Source organism: Aulonocara stuartgranti, assembly GCF_965226115.1.
Source record: "Aulonocara stuartgranti genome assembly, chromosome: 7".
Classification (NCBI taxonomy): Eukaryota; Metazoa; Chordata; class Actinopteri; order Cichliformes; family Cichlidae; genus Aulonocara; species Aulonocara stuartgranti.
Genome location: NC_138945.1, coordinates 11,632,936 through 11,647,608, shown reverse-complemented (window position 1 = coordinate 11,647,608; position 14,673 = coordinate 11,632,936). Strand labels below are relative to the sequence as shown.

The 14,673-nt window shown below is 36.6% G+C and overlaps 1 protein-coding gene across 2 annotated transcripts in view; it reads right to left on the bottom strand.

Moving 5' to 3' along the window:
* Window positions 1-1,324: 1,324 nt before the first annotated feature.
* LOC309711092 (serine/threonine-protein kinase Nek6-like) overlaps window positions 1,325-14,673 on the bottom strand; it is a 30,092-nt gene continuing 16,743 nt past the window's right edge. For both annotated transcript variants that reach the window (XM_082541123.1, XM_082541122.1), the window contains 7 exons: window positions 13,863-13,925; window positions 12,174-12,284; window positions 11,166-11,274; window positions 10,191-10,298; window positions 9,771-9,865; window positions 9,229-9,342; window positions 1,325-8,285 (listed from right to left, as the gene is read on the bottom strand). In XM_082541123.1, coding sequence (XP_082397249.1) covers window positions 8,175-8,285; window positions 9,229-9,342; window positions 9,771-9,865; window positions 10,191-10,298; window positions 11,166-11,274; window positions 12,174-12,284; window positions 13,863-13,925 — 711 coding nt within the window. In that variant the 3' untranslated portion in view covers window positions 1,325-8,174. The remainder of the gene's footprint in view (window positions 8,286-9,228; window positions 9,343-9,770; window positions 9,866-10,190; window positions 10,299-11,165; window positions 11,275-12,173; window positions 12,285-13,862; window positions 13,926-14,673) is intronic.

Sequence of the window (14,673 nt, the reverse complement as noted above, 5' to 3'; positions counted from 1 at the left end):
GGAGGGTTATGAATTCACATTTATAACTAGGCGAAACAAAGGAGGAGGAGGAGTGGCCTTGTATGTGGACAAATCCTTGAAATTTAATGTGGTGGAAAAGATGACGATGGTGATTGATAATGTACTAGAAAGCTCTTACTGGAACAGTGGCGCGGCTGCCCCTCTGTTGGTCTTCCATGGTTTCTTGTGTTCTGGGGGCCTCTGGATGTCTGGAGTTTTGATCTCCTCCATACCTGCCTCACACCCTGGAGGACGGGGCTGTGGCCCCCCACACTCCCTAGCAGATCATTACATGGAGAAACCTTTGGAATACAAGCGCGCTGATCCACACAGGTATGCACATGGGTGTTCACTGCTCGTAGACCCAAATTACACCTTTCTTGGCTGCTACTTCGAAGCACATCTGTCCTGCGTGCTGCACAACAACATTGAATATTTAGTATTTACTGCTGTTTACACTTAGCTAGATTAATGCGATGGTGTTGTGTTTAGTATGTTGCTTTGTTTCTTTTTTTTTTTGTCTTTTTTTGCTTGTTTTCTATTCTTCTCTCAACAGGTGATCCAGGAGATTTTTTTTCTCCCCCCTTTCTCACTGTCCCTCTCCCCTTCTGTTTTTCCTTTCCTTCCTCTTTCTTTCTCCCTTTCCTGTCTCTCACTCATGTCTGTCCCGTCTGTAACATCTGAAAATAAAATATAATAAATAATAAAAACAAAGATCGACCAAATGGACCAATACGGCAATGCCACGATGATCCATTTGGCAAAGTAAATCCATTGGGTATCCTTGTTGGTCTTCAGACAACAATTCTGATGGCTAAAGAACCAAATGGAACAGGCGGAAGAAAAAAAAAAAAAAAGATAATGTACTAGAATGTATTACAGTTGAAATTTGTAAAGAAAAAAGTAAAAATGTGCTCATTAGCTGTATATACAGAGCTCCAGGTAGTAGTATTGAGACATTTAAAGACTGGATAGAAGAAACATTTATTGAAATAGCTCGCAAAAAAGTTTTCATTTGTGGAGACTTCAATATTGATTTGCTAAACCCAAATAAACATAAAACCACTGAGGAATTTATAAACACAATGCACTGTATGAACCTATTCCCTAAAATTACTAGACCTACCAGGATTACATCACATTGTGCAACTCTCATAGACAACATTTTTACAAATGACATTGAAAATAAGACTGTAAGTGGACTCCTGATTAACGACATAAGTGACCATCTTCCAATTTTTACAATCTATGATAGGAATTACAAGATCAATAAAATGGACAGTAAAAAAGAGTACAGACGAGTAAGAACAGAAGAAAGAATGAATGCATTTAAAAAAGATTTATTGAAGGAAAACTGGGGTGAAGTATATCAGGAACAGGACGTTAATAGTGCTTATAATAAATTCCTTAGAATATTTACATTACTGTACAATACCAACTGTCCAATAAAGCAATATAGTAGGAAACAGAAATATATGGACTGTCCATGGATAACAAAAGGTCTGCAAAATGCATGTATAAAGAAAAATGCTCTATACAGAGAGTTCTTAAGAACGAGAACTAAAGATGCTGAAATCAGATACAAAAGATATAAAAATAGGTTAACTAATATACTTAGATTTAGTAAAAAGGAATACTATAAGAAGCAATTAGATATAAATAGAAATAATAATAAAAGATTATGGGAAATCCTGAACAGTGTTATAAAATGTGGGACTGGACAAAAGAACTATCCCAAGTATTTCATTTGTAATGACCATGAAGAATACAATATGGATGTTGTGGCAAATAGTCTCAATGAATTCTTTGTAACTGCTGGACCAAATTTAGCAAGAACAATCACTCATCCTGGGAAAGCACAGGAAAAACCCGATACACTGATTGACAGAAATCCATATTCTATGTTTCTCACAGCCGTTGATGAAAATGAAGTTCTTGAAATTGTCAAAAAATGTAAAAATCACAAATCTTTGGATTGTAATGATATTGATATGATAGTGGTTAAAAGAGTCATTGAGGCTATTATAAAACCATTTACATACATCTGTAATTTATCATTTCAAACTGGTCGATTTCCAGACAGAATGAAAATAGCAAAAGTTATACCTCTATACAAATCTGGAAACAAACACCATTTCACAAACTACAGGCCTGTCTCTTTACTACCTCAATTCTCAAAAGTTCTTGAAAAACTGTTTAAAAACAGACTGGAAAAATTTATAGATAAACATAAACTACTCACTGAGAGTCAGTACGGATTCAGATCAAGCAGATCAACATCATCGGCACTATTAGATTCAATAGAATACATCACAAATTCCATAGACAAAAAGCAATATGTGGCTGGGTTATTCATAGACTTGACAAAGGCATTTGACACTATAGATCATGATATATTAATAAGAAAACTGGAACGTTATGGTGTCAGAGGGGTAGTTTTAGATTGGGTCCGGAGTTATTTAAGTGACAGAAAGCAGTTTGTGAAAATAAATGGTGGTTGCTCCTTATGTATGGACATTGCTTGTGGTGTACCCCAAGGGTCAGTTTTGGGTCCAAAATTCTTCAACTTGTACATTAACGACATCTGTAAAGTGTCCAAAGTATTAAAAATGGTTCTCTTTGCTGACGATACAAACATTTTTTGCTCTGGTGATGATCTGCAGAATTTATTGGAGGATATGACTAATGAAATAAGTAAAGTGAAGTTCTGGCTTGATAAAAACAAATTATCATTAAATTTGAATAAATCTAAACTGATGTTATTTGGAAATAGTAGTTTAAATACAAATGCAAAGATTCAAATAAATGGTGTTGATATTGAAAGAGTCAGTGAAAATAAATTTCTGGGGGTAATAATAGATGAAAAACTTAACTGGAGAGCTCACGTAAGATATATTCATTCCAAAGTATCACGAAGCATTGCAGTACTAAACAAGGCAAAACAGGTATTCGACAGAACATCACTTCATATTCTCTACTGTTCACTGGTTTCACCATACTTAAGCTATTGTGCAGAGGTCTGGGGCAATAACTATAAAACCACATTACATTCACTTTTTACTCTTCAAAAAAAAGCAATTCGAATCATCCACAATGCAGGTTATAGGGAACATACAAACTCACTATTTTTGCAGTCTGAAATATTGAAAATTGACGATATAGTGAAATTCCAAACAGCACAAATTCTATTCAAAGCAAAAAATAAAGAACTGCCAGGTAATATTCAGAGTATGTTTTTTTTGAAAGAAGGAAGTTATAATTTAAGGGTTTTTTGTAACTTCAAAACAATGAAGGTACGTACTACAAGAAAAGGCTTTTGTGTTTCTGTTCATGGAGTGAAACTATGGAACAGTCTGAATATGGAATTAAAGCAATGTCCAAACATAAAACTGTTCAAAAAGAGTTATAAAAATATGATCTTCTCGATCTATAAAGAAAAGGAAAATATTTAAATTAAGTGAATGTCTCTATTTAAAAACAAACAAACAAAAAATTCATGATGTGATATTATAGTATATAGTATATCAGAAATCTGTTCACTATTTTTATTACAAATTATATCAGTAAGGAAGCTGACTAAATATTCACTGATAATTTATGGCAAAGGGGTGGGATTAAATAAGTGTATACTTCTTCCCACTCCCTTTCAACATGTAAATTAATCAGAATGGTTTTTTGTATGTAATTTGTATAGTATTTTTTTCTCTCTTATTTCTTTTCTAAATGTACTTGTATATTGTTCACATGTTGAAATAAATTATCAATCAATCAATCAATCAATCAATCAAATCATTTTAAAAACTAGTAAGTTTTTAAAATGAGAAAGTAGCACTATTGCCAGGTCTTGGGTTCAAATCCACCAACTCCTTGGGACCTTTATGTATTGCATATTCTCCCCATCTGAGTGGCTTTTCTCTTGGTTCTCCAGCTTACTCCCACAGCCCAAAGGCATGCAGTTTGTGGGGCTAGGTTAATTGAAGCCTCTAAATTGGTCGTAGTAAGGAATGGTTGTCTGTCTCTCTGTGTTAGTCCTGCGACCAGGAAGTATCCCACCTTTTGCTCTACGGCATCTAGGATTGGCTCAGGCATTCAACAATAAGTTGATCAGTATCTATCAAAAGTGGTCAGAGAAAGGAACAGTGGTGAACCAGTTCAGGGTCATGGGGCTCACTGATGCACATTGGAAATGTAAGCTGCCCCATGTGGTCTGATCCAACAGAAGAGTTATTGTAGCTCAAATCACTTAAAATTTATTGTCAGGTCTGATAGAAATGTGTAAAAATACACAGTGCATCATAGTTTGTTGGCTGCATAACCACAGACCCATGCCGGCCCGTCCACCGCCAACAATGGGCATGCGAGCAACAGAACTTCGAGCAGGGAGCAACAAAAACACATAATCTTGTCTGATCAGCCACATTTTCTCTTCCCCGTGTGTGCCACCTACCTAATCATTGCTGCAAAGCATCTACATGCTTTCATGGAAATGGCGTTCCCTGACAGCTGTGGCTTCCTTCAGCAAGATAACGCACCCTGGCATAAAGCAAATGCAAAAATGGTCCAGGATTGGTTTGAGAACAACTTTGAGGACTGAGGTGTTGACCTCCAAATTCTCCAGATTTCAATCCAAATGAGGATCTGTGGGATGTGCTAGGCAAAATAAGTTAAATTCATGAAGCCCTCACCTCACAACTTACAGGACGTAAGGATCTCTTGCAAACATCTTGGTGCCAGACATCACATCATACCTTAAGGACTGTTTCGTCAAGTCAAATCAAAATTAGGCATACTACATGTATGCCTACTGGAGTCAAAGACACCAAACTAGAAAACAAGTTTTTATCATTACTGTAATGACAATTCCTGTGACAATTGTGGATTTTCCTATATTCATTTAGGTTCAGCTCAATTCAATTTATATAACGCCAAATCTCAACAACAGTTGCCTCAAGTCACTTTCTGAAGTAAGGCTAAAAACCCTAAAATAATATAAAAATATTTCAAGATATTAATTTAATTTTCAGACAAAAAGTCTCAAAGATCAGACAGAAACTGGGTAAACTCCAGGTCTAAACGATAATAAACTACAAAACTTGTGTGTGTACCTGTTAGGGCGCTGAAGGATAAAGGAAGATATTCAAGAAAATTATAGCAAAGTCTTGATTAGCTACCATGAAAGATTGTTGCTACTCTAGCAAACTCGTGTTTTCAGGATTCTGACAGTTATGAATGAGGGATGTTGATGAATTTAAACCAACATATTTTTAAAAAAAATTTAATTCACCTACAGCAAACATATTCATCCTCACATTGAAATCTGCTGCAGGTTTCAGTGTGATTAAGTTAAAAGCAAAGCTTTACATCAAAAGAAATATGACTGAACTGAATTTAATATCACTTTGCACAGAAAAGCACAGTCAACATAAACATAATGGCACAATGCTTTGGAGACGATTGATAAGCATGGTAGATGGAAGATGAAGATACAAGTTATTTAAACAAGATGAAAACGGTAAGCTCTCACTCTGTGCATCTAATACATGTATTTCAAAAACATCGCGCAATTCATTCATTCATTCATTTTCACAGCATCTAATGTTTATGGTGTTTACAGTTTCACAGCAAGATTGGTCCAAATTTATAAATTAGAAGCAGACCATGACTGCATTCTCATACAATCAACACAAAACTACAACGCCACTGGAGCAACACTCACCACGACAGTATCAATTCCAGATTAATTTCTGTGTGTGTTTGATTTGTTCTCCTTTACTCAAACTGTGGCATGAAGCACTTTTTCTTTCCCAAAACTGCAGATATGCAAAATGTAAACATTTAATAATAATAATAATAAAAACACAAACAAACTCCAGATCTCTAAATATAATTATCTATGGAGCTGATTGGGGCTGGTAAGGTTTTTGAGTTTATGTGGTGGAGCACATATGGCTATTCAGTTCACAGTGACCGAGCAACAACACAAAGAAACATTTAGGCAATTAATGGCATTAGAGCCAATTTCTTTTACTGCTCACTCACAATTATCATGTGGCTCAACTGGAATTCAGCAGAGAATATCAGAACTGACAGGTCTGCCACCATCTAGACCTATTCATGCCTGTCACATTGTTCACTGTGAACCTGTTTCATTTGTGAACTAAATGGGTGCCCTATGTGGTGCTCTGTGGTGAATGCCAATTGGGCACATGATGATGTATTTGTTTTGTTTTTTTGTAAATTCTGAGATTTCAGAGGTTCAGCCAGAGCCGATTTTATACTTTCAGCCAATTATCAGTGCAGTTTGGTAGTCATTTATAACTTGTATTTTTCATTTAGTCACCTTTGTTCTATGTCTTTGGTTTGCAGGGCTGACAGAATGTGATATAAACAAAATTTAACAGGATGGAGTTAAATAAGTTCTCACAGTTCCATGACTGCTCCTCCCAGCAACACAACATTTGTCTTTCACCATCATCTGATTCTTGATTCTATTGTTCCATCAGTTTTAATGTGACAACGCAAATTAAACCAACTAAATCAAATGTAGTCTTAACAGGAACTTGGGTATTGACTGACAGAACTTAACTACTTGTAAAGTAGTAAAGCTTTAAGACGCTGAGGATAACAGACCAGCATGTGAACACAGTGGGGAACTGAAACAGCTTCAAATGTTTCTTTTTGAAACCTGTGGAAACCAAAGCACAGATAAAAGGAGAGTAAAGTGAGATTTATAAGGTGGACACAACATGATTTCCCAACTCATAAAATTAAAATACGGCCACATTTGACTTCACAAGGCTTGATCCAAGAAATTCAGTGGTAACTCAGTCTTTAAAGCTCAACATATGATTGGAAAGTTCTATGAATATGTAAGTTCACTTTCAGATTTGAGCCACTGGTGGCAACCTTTAGATACATACATGACAAACTGTCCTCAGTCAGAAGCAACATCTTCTTTTGACTGCTTCTTCATTCATAGGGGGTTTGCACAACAGACAGCTCCACATATTTGATTTCACAAATTTATACACTGGATGCAACCCTAACAAGATTTGATCCTTCACCAGGTCTTTAAGCAGGGAAAATGTATAAATCACTACATGATGGAGAACTGCCCTTAAGAAAACTTCCCAAATTGTTCTTAGGGCTTTCATAGACTTAGAGAATATACTGAATCAGAAAAGGCAGAAACACTGTGGGTGCTCAGCTGCTTGTCCACAGGTGAATGAATGTGACATCCATGAGAAAGCATTATTATAAGTGATTATTGAATAATCCCATAAACCTGGCTACTTCTTTAAGCTTTCAGCCACAGTTCTGTCAGGAACTTCTCAGTTAAAATAGGATTGTTATTCCATTTGGAGTCATTTTCAATTTCTGGCCTTATTCGTGGATGACCTCCTGCCTTTCCCACAACAAAAACCTTAAAAGGTTTTCAGCACAAACAGATCAGGCATCAGTGCCAACACGCAAGCACTGATTATTTCACATAAGAATAAGATGAAAAAAAGGAGTTGGAGATGGGTTGCAACGAGCAGCAAGGCCCAAGCAGCTTAAATAGAATAACCTGTGTGAGATTTATCTATATTTATATTCCAGAAGTGCTAACTGAGCTCTCCACTGTTTGTAAAAGGCAATATTAACTAGCTACGCTTCATCTGATCATAAAACTATTTTTATTTTATGATTTCACTTCAATTTCAGTTTCCCCTGCATTCTTTCGTTGTTGTTTTTTTCTGAGAATAGGCATTTATTAGCTGGCCATTTTGAACACTAAATGAGGTACTTTACAATGTATAAAAACATGTATGATATGATTATAGTAGACGACATGACAAATATTCAAACTGCCCAGCCCTACTACACAGGAAGACACGGTTGAACTGGGAATGCAACTCTTATTTGAGGAATCTGTCATCAGAGGGAGACACAGCTCTTTTGGCTATGTTCTCAGCTAAAGAAACAGGCAGACATACGGTTACCTCTCACTTTTGTTTTCCGTGAGTATACCCATGTACCTCTTCACATCTTCCATGACTGAAAAGATACATCACAGTATTTCCAAGGTTACAGTCTGCTAAGATGAGGTAAGGGCAAACTTGCTTCTGCAAGGACAGGCACATAGTAAGTGGAAAGCCTCAAATTGAGCAGAGAAGAGGGCTTGAAAGTGTCACTCAGGTGCTGGAAGTCCACATGTGCATCTGTTTTGCAAACTGCAGCACAAAGACAATGTCAGGCCTCTGGTCCGGGTCTGGGTTGATGCACATGCTGACCAGGTCACGCAGCTGCAAAAAGCATGAGGCTGTTATTTCAGCTTTTAAAAAAACAAAACAAACTACGCTGTGCATAAATTGGTGTAAGCAAAAGGACACATGCTTCAGGGCTATTTTACAGAACAAAAATCACCACATTCAGAGAAGGAGCTAAAGTAAGTAGTAGTAAAGTAGGACTTGAGAGTTCACTTTACCCACAGGCCATGTTCTCAGAATTGTTCAGTCATGCTAAACATAATTTTATAGGCACAGTCGAGATGCAGCAGCGCACGCTATTCTCCACGCTCATCATCTTGTGACGCCCTAGACTGCTTTCAGTGTCGATTATACATACTCTCCCTGTGCCTGCCTCTCACAGTCCAAAGTTATGCACCTTAGGTTAACTGGTATACTAAATTAACCAAAGTTATGAGGTTGTGTTTAAAGTTTAAAAAAATATTACACTGTATGAATGTATTAAATGTGGCTTGTAGCTAAAGCACTTTCTGTGGTCAGTAAGACCACAGACACAGAAAGAAATGCAAGGGCAAATATAGTACTTTCTTTATATTGCAAAATACCACACATTATGCTGTCTAAACCTTTTAACTTACAATGACTGGAATGAGCCACTGTTTCAACAGCATTGCGCTTGTGTGTTATCAGGGAAGGTCAAATCTATGATTATCTGTCCAAGTTTACCAATATCAGTGCGAGTGGAGAAGGTAGGCTCCCTCTCCATATATTCACTTATCTTGTGTGAACAACTAACATGTTGAAACAAACTGTATTAGCTTTCATGGAATAGCTTTTCAAGCGCTCAATATAAGGACCTATGTATTCTTCATATGGCCCCTGCGAGGCTCTGTACACCTTTTTTGCCAAACAGAAAAATAAAACTAGCAACATAATAAACCAAAAAGTTAATGAAACTCAAATTCAAATCAAAACCAAACATGGCTTTGTATTACTTTACCTTATCAGAGTAATGGTCCGTGGGGAGAGGGGGGTAATCACACTGCTCTATCTTCTGACAGAGGGACAGAAGGTTCATCTTGTCCCCATAAAATGGACTCTGCAGTGCAGCCATCTGGAGCAAAGAGGGATAAGGGATAAGGAAAGAAGAAAAATGAATTAGCTTGGTTGGCCCTACCTACAAGTGAAATATTATTCCTGACCAGAGTTCAAGTAACATTGTGGTGTTCAGAGAGGTCTCTATTCTCGTGCCAGGGTGCTCGGCGGAAGTGTAAATAAAAGAAAAAGAAAAAGAAAAAAAAAAAAAAAAAAAAAGGAAGTGTAAATAAAAGAAAACGTTTAAGCTTATTTATAAGATCCCACCTCTGGGTTTAAAGTTGAAACGTTTTTTTTTTTTATTTACATTTCCGCCGAGCACCCTGGCACTAATCAGCCAACAGGCACCACAAGCTTGGTTTTCTTTTTTCCAGGGTAAGAAAGTCATTTTCTGTTGAATCATTCACTATAAACACAATGAAAAAGTCAAAGTGTCTTTGGACCTACCTCATACAGAAGACAGCCCAGGGACCAGATATCTGACTTAAAATTGTAGCCATTCTCATGGATTCTCTCGGGTGACATGTAGTAAGGTGTTCCCACTGACACACAGAAAACAACAGACTTGTCATTTTGTGCATAAATGAAAAAGATGAAAACACTATTTATGCAGTAGTTTAAGTGTTAAACCTTATAGTAGGAAAACACATACGACAGTGAATTGTTTATTTTTATTTTTTTTTATTACCACACCCCCAAGATATCTTTGTTTAGATTTTTGTTTTACACAGTTTCCATTTTCGTCACTAAAATATTTAATTCTGTGTTCTATATGATCTGCATGCCTGAATCAAGAGCTGATCTGACAGAAAATTATGCACAACATAGAAATTGTGCATAAACGTGTGTTGTGTGTGTGCGCGTCACCTAAAGAATGTGCTACAGTGGTCTTGGAACTGAAGAAGCGTCCTAGTCCAAGGTCTCCCAGTTTTACCTCCCCGGTGGCTGTTATAAACACGTTGGCTGGCTTGATATCTGGTTTAAACACATGCACACATTGACATTCATTGCAAATACACTGCAATTCTGTTCTAAACCCAAGAATATAGTGACATTATATACACTCTACACACAGTAGTTGATTTCCTGCAACTATGAGAGGTGTGCTTACGGCTAATTCAATTTTGAGAAAGAACCATGCCGTTTCCTGTTTACAGACAAGTTACAGCTCCAACATTTACCGCGTCCAGTGAAAACTGCTGTAATTACGTCACAAACCAATTCAACTTTGCTTGGTTTTGGGGGGATATTAGAAATGTTTGGTCTGTGCTGTTATTTTTCTATTTAACAATACTTTCCATTAAAATAGAAAAACAAAATCACAATTTCTTTGAAAATCAGATTTAAAAAGATTTAGGTAGGCCAAAAAGCATAATCTGATTTTCAGTGAAACTGACACCTTACTGTGATTTTCTTTTTTAATTTTAATGGAAAGCATCATTATCAATATAAAAATCACAACTTCTCTGACAATCAGATTCTGCTTTTTGGCCTAAATCTTTTCCAACCTGGCAAGTACCACAGTATTAAAATACAAACTCCATACCAAAATAGTTTTGGGTGTGCAAATAACAACAGGATCCAACATTTTGCAAATTGTTTTTTCCTTTGGAAAGAGATTCTTTTTATTTTAACACCATGTAACATGTTATTATTCCCAATTGCTGGATACACCTGTACATATCAGTTCCTTGTATTTTAATTTTGACTGACAAAAGAAAGAAGGTTAGGAAGATATGAATGCACAACAACTGAGGTGTTTGAGCAGATTAACTACATCAGCATAATGATGGCAATGGAGATGAGGTGTGCATGGTAAAAATGCAAAGTGGAGTTGTTTACCACGGTGCATTACTCTGCGTGAATGCATGTGCTCCAGAGCGCTGCAGAGTTGCACAAAATATTTCCAAATTGTTCTCTCTGGGATAAGTCGTCTCTTCTTCTTGAAGTACTGAACAGAAAGAAGGAAGAAGTGTAACTAATCTAATTCTACATGTTAGAACAATGACACAATATTATTGCTCTAACTATCCCTCAATCATATAAACACACTTTCAGCTCTTTATTCCTAGCACTTTAAGTGTTTTGTCTAGCTTTTACACACACACAAACATAGGTGAAGCGGCCTCCTTTTCCTTGGATTGGTCTGTCTGATTTATTGTCAAAGCAGTGTTGCTGCCTCTTTCTGTTGATACTGTTTATATGGTTATTGGTTTATTGGTTATAATAAAGCCTTATTTTGTGTTAAACACCTCTGCCTGGTGTCCTTTTCATTCCAATCCGGATCAAATTGTTACTGTCCTCCACCCTGTTTGCCTAGCTTTCATGTGGGGACGTAAAATGAAGATAGCTGAGACTTTATTTATAAATACTTTACAAGGCAAAAATAGTCCTCACTTTAAATGAGGCCACACAAATATTCATTAAATCTTTATTAACACCTTCACAAACAATGAGCTCATGTCTTTACCATTATATATTTGAAATTAATGTGCACTTAAATATTTAAATCACTTCTTTAGACTTTTATTATATATGAGCTTATTAATTAACAATCGATTTTTATATGTGATTTGATAAATTACATACTAAGTAATAACTGTATCCAAAATGCAAGCATAAATTCAAATGATCACAGGAATACTCAGGGCCATTTATATACAAAAAGTTAATCAAGGAAGTGGAAAAATATTGGCAACTCCTAGCACTATCCCTCAGCCTATTAGTAAACACACCTATGACATCAATTTCAAAATCCTATGTTGCATCGTTCTCGAGTTGTTGAATTCACAATAAAACATTTCCTCTGATCTTTGACTGAGATTTGAACGAGTCATAGGGTTTTCTGACCTTTATCATCTGGGACAGATCTCCAGCATCCGCAAGCTCCAGAACAATGTTGAGCTCATTTTCTTCAATAAAAGAATCAAGGTACTTGATTACATTGGGGTGATTCAGCTGCTGCAGTGGACAAACAAAAGAAAAATGGTAGCGTCAACGGAGCTGTCACAAGCAAGGTGTATAGCAGAGCCGTCCATGCAAATGTTTCAAACAAATAAAATACTGGCGGCATCAAATGCCATTAATTTCAAAATCCTGTGCTGCCTCACACGATTTCCTGAAAACTCAGTGACCTTCGCCAAGGTCATTGTCACTGAGTTTTAAACACATCTGAGATTTTTAGTAGATACACCTATGGTGAACTTGAAACTCTTACATTGCCTCACTCTCAAGTTATAGCATTCACAAACTTGGGTCCATGCCATCTACCTGTCTGGCAGGGTGACCACCAGTGTTGGTCAAGTTACTTGAAAAAAGTAATTAGTCGCTATTTACTGATTACTTATTTTCAAAAGTAATTAGTTACTTTACTACTTGGTTACTTTTTAAAAACATGATACATAACATGAATATATAATAAAGCAATAGACCTTTCAGCCCAATTGTATTTTTTCTGCATAATCATTCATATAAAATTGAATCAAATGAAAAAGTCTCTTTTTAAAACTTGTTAATCCTTTAACTCTATGCACATTGCATCAAGCAAAAATTTAATTATATGCAACATTCTCTGACTGGAAGAAATTTGTTTAACATTTAAACCTATTTTCCGCTTATTCCAGCATATAAAATTAAATCTTTTTTTTATGTTTACACTCACTCTTTCAAATAGATGCAAGTAAAACACAGCAAAAAATAAATTAAATCAAAGATTCAGCGACACTGAGTCCTGTCGCTCTTAAATCTATTTTCACCTGTTTAGCAGGAGTGGGGCCGGTGGAGGTTTGCGGTCATGTCAGTGGGGGGGATCAGGGGGTTTCTCTGAATTTCACATTCCCGTGGCAGCATGCTAGGTGCTTGTTCAGATTTGAAATTTAATTTTTTTCGCTGTAGAAAGAAGTTTTCTTCCTACGCAGAGTGTACAGTGGACGCTAATGTTTTTGTCACTTTTTATGGAATCAAACTCAAAGTAATGTCAGTACTTCCAAGCTTTAAACGCTGCATGGTCGTACTCTCTCCCACACTCCATATTATCCATTGTTGATCTAAACGTGTGTTGCTACCATGGACGTCGCACGTTCGTACGTCATTGTCATTAGACACTCTCACAAACAAAATCACGGTTTAGTAACACAGTATCCTTAAGTACTTTCTATCTAACACAGCGGTCCCCAACCTTTTTTGTGCCATGGACCGGTTTATGCCCGACAATATTTTCATGGACCGGCCTTTAAGGTGTCGCGGATAAATACAACAAAATAAAACTAGTGCCGGTACCGAAAAAAAGAAAATCATAACACACGTGAAAAGACCCAGGAAAACAGAGTAAACGATAAAAACGATAACAAAATAACGCTGAAAACCGATGAAAACCCTGAAAACTATACATTTCACACCTGAGCCTCAAAACGGTACCAAACAACTCACGGACCGGTACCGGTCCGAGGCCCGAGGTCTTTCTCCTGAGTAACCGCCACCCAATTTCGCACTCATTCACTTATTATCAACCAGAGTATAATTTGCTTTGACAGACTTTACCTTCAGTAAATCAATCTCTTTGATGCAGTCCTGACGAGCCTTAGCATCCATCATCTCGAAGATCTGCAAAGATATATTGTGAGCAAATGTGGAAAGAAAGAACTTCATTTTAACTGAAAGAGACCTCCTGCAAATCTTCAACAAGCAGTTTAGTGGTGAGGGAAGAAAAGACGATTTGGAAAAATTAATTACTCAAGTCCGCTAAAAGCAGTCAATAGAAGAGAAACAATCTAAATAAACCATCAGTAATTATTAAGGCTGTATTATATTGAGACTGTGACACTATTGACACGATAATCAGCTTCTGTTTGAGTAAAGTTCTGATAGCTCTTCCACATTGTGTTGGCTCATGACGCTTAAGAAAACAACAATGGAGGAATCACTGTCTTACATTTAGTTATAGTTCTTTCAGATAGATATCTAGTGTACTGAAACTCACCCCTAGTGCTGTGTAGTCCATTATTGTAAAATTAAATGTTTTAAGAAATAACCACGTCAGGAAATACAGTCCCAATTCCCCAAAATTTGGAAAAGATATGTAAATGTAAATAAAACATAATGAAATGATTCGTGTTACGTTCCCCCCGAAGGGGTCTAGGCATGTGAGTGAGGGGACCAGTAACAAATGAGTCCGGAATCAGAATGAAAAGGAAAACAGACAGAGTTGTTCTGTATTAATAGAACTTTATTACGAAATGGTACAGGTGGATTACAAACGACATTAACATTAACTTAAAGGGCCGGCAACGCCGTCTTACCAACAACGCCAAAGAAACAAAGAAAACGCTCGCAGCCACGAAAGGCAGGAAGA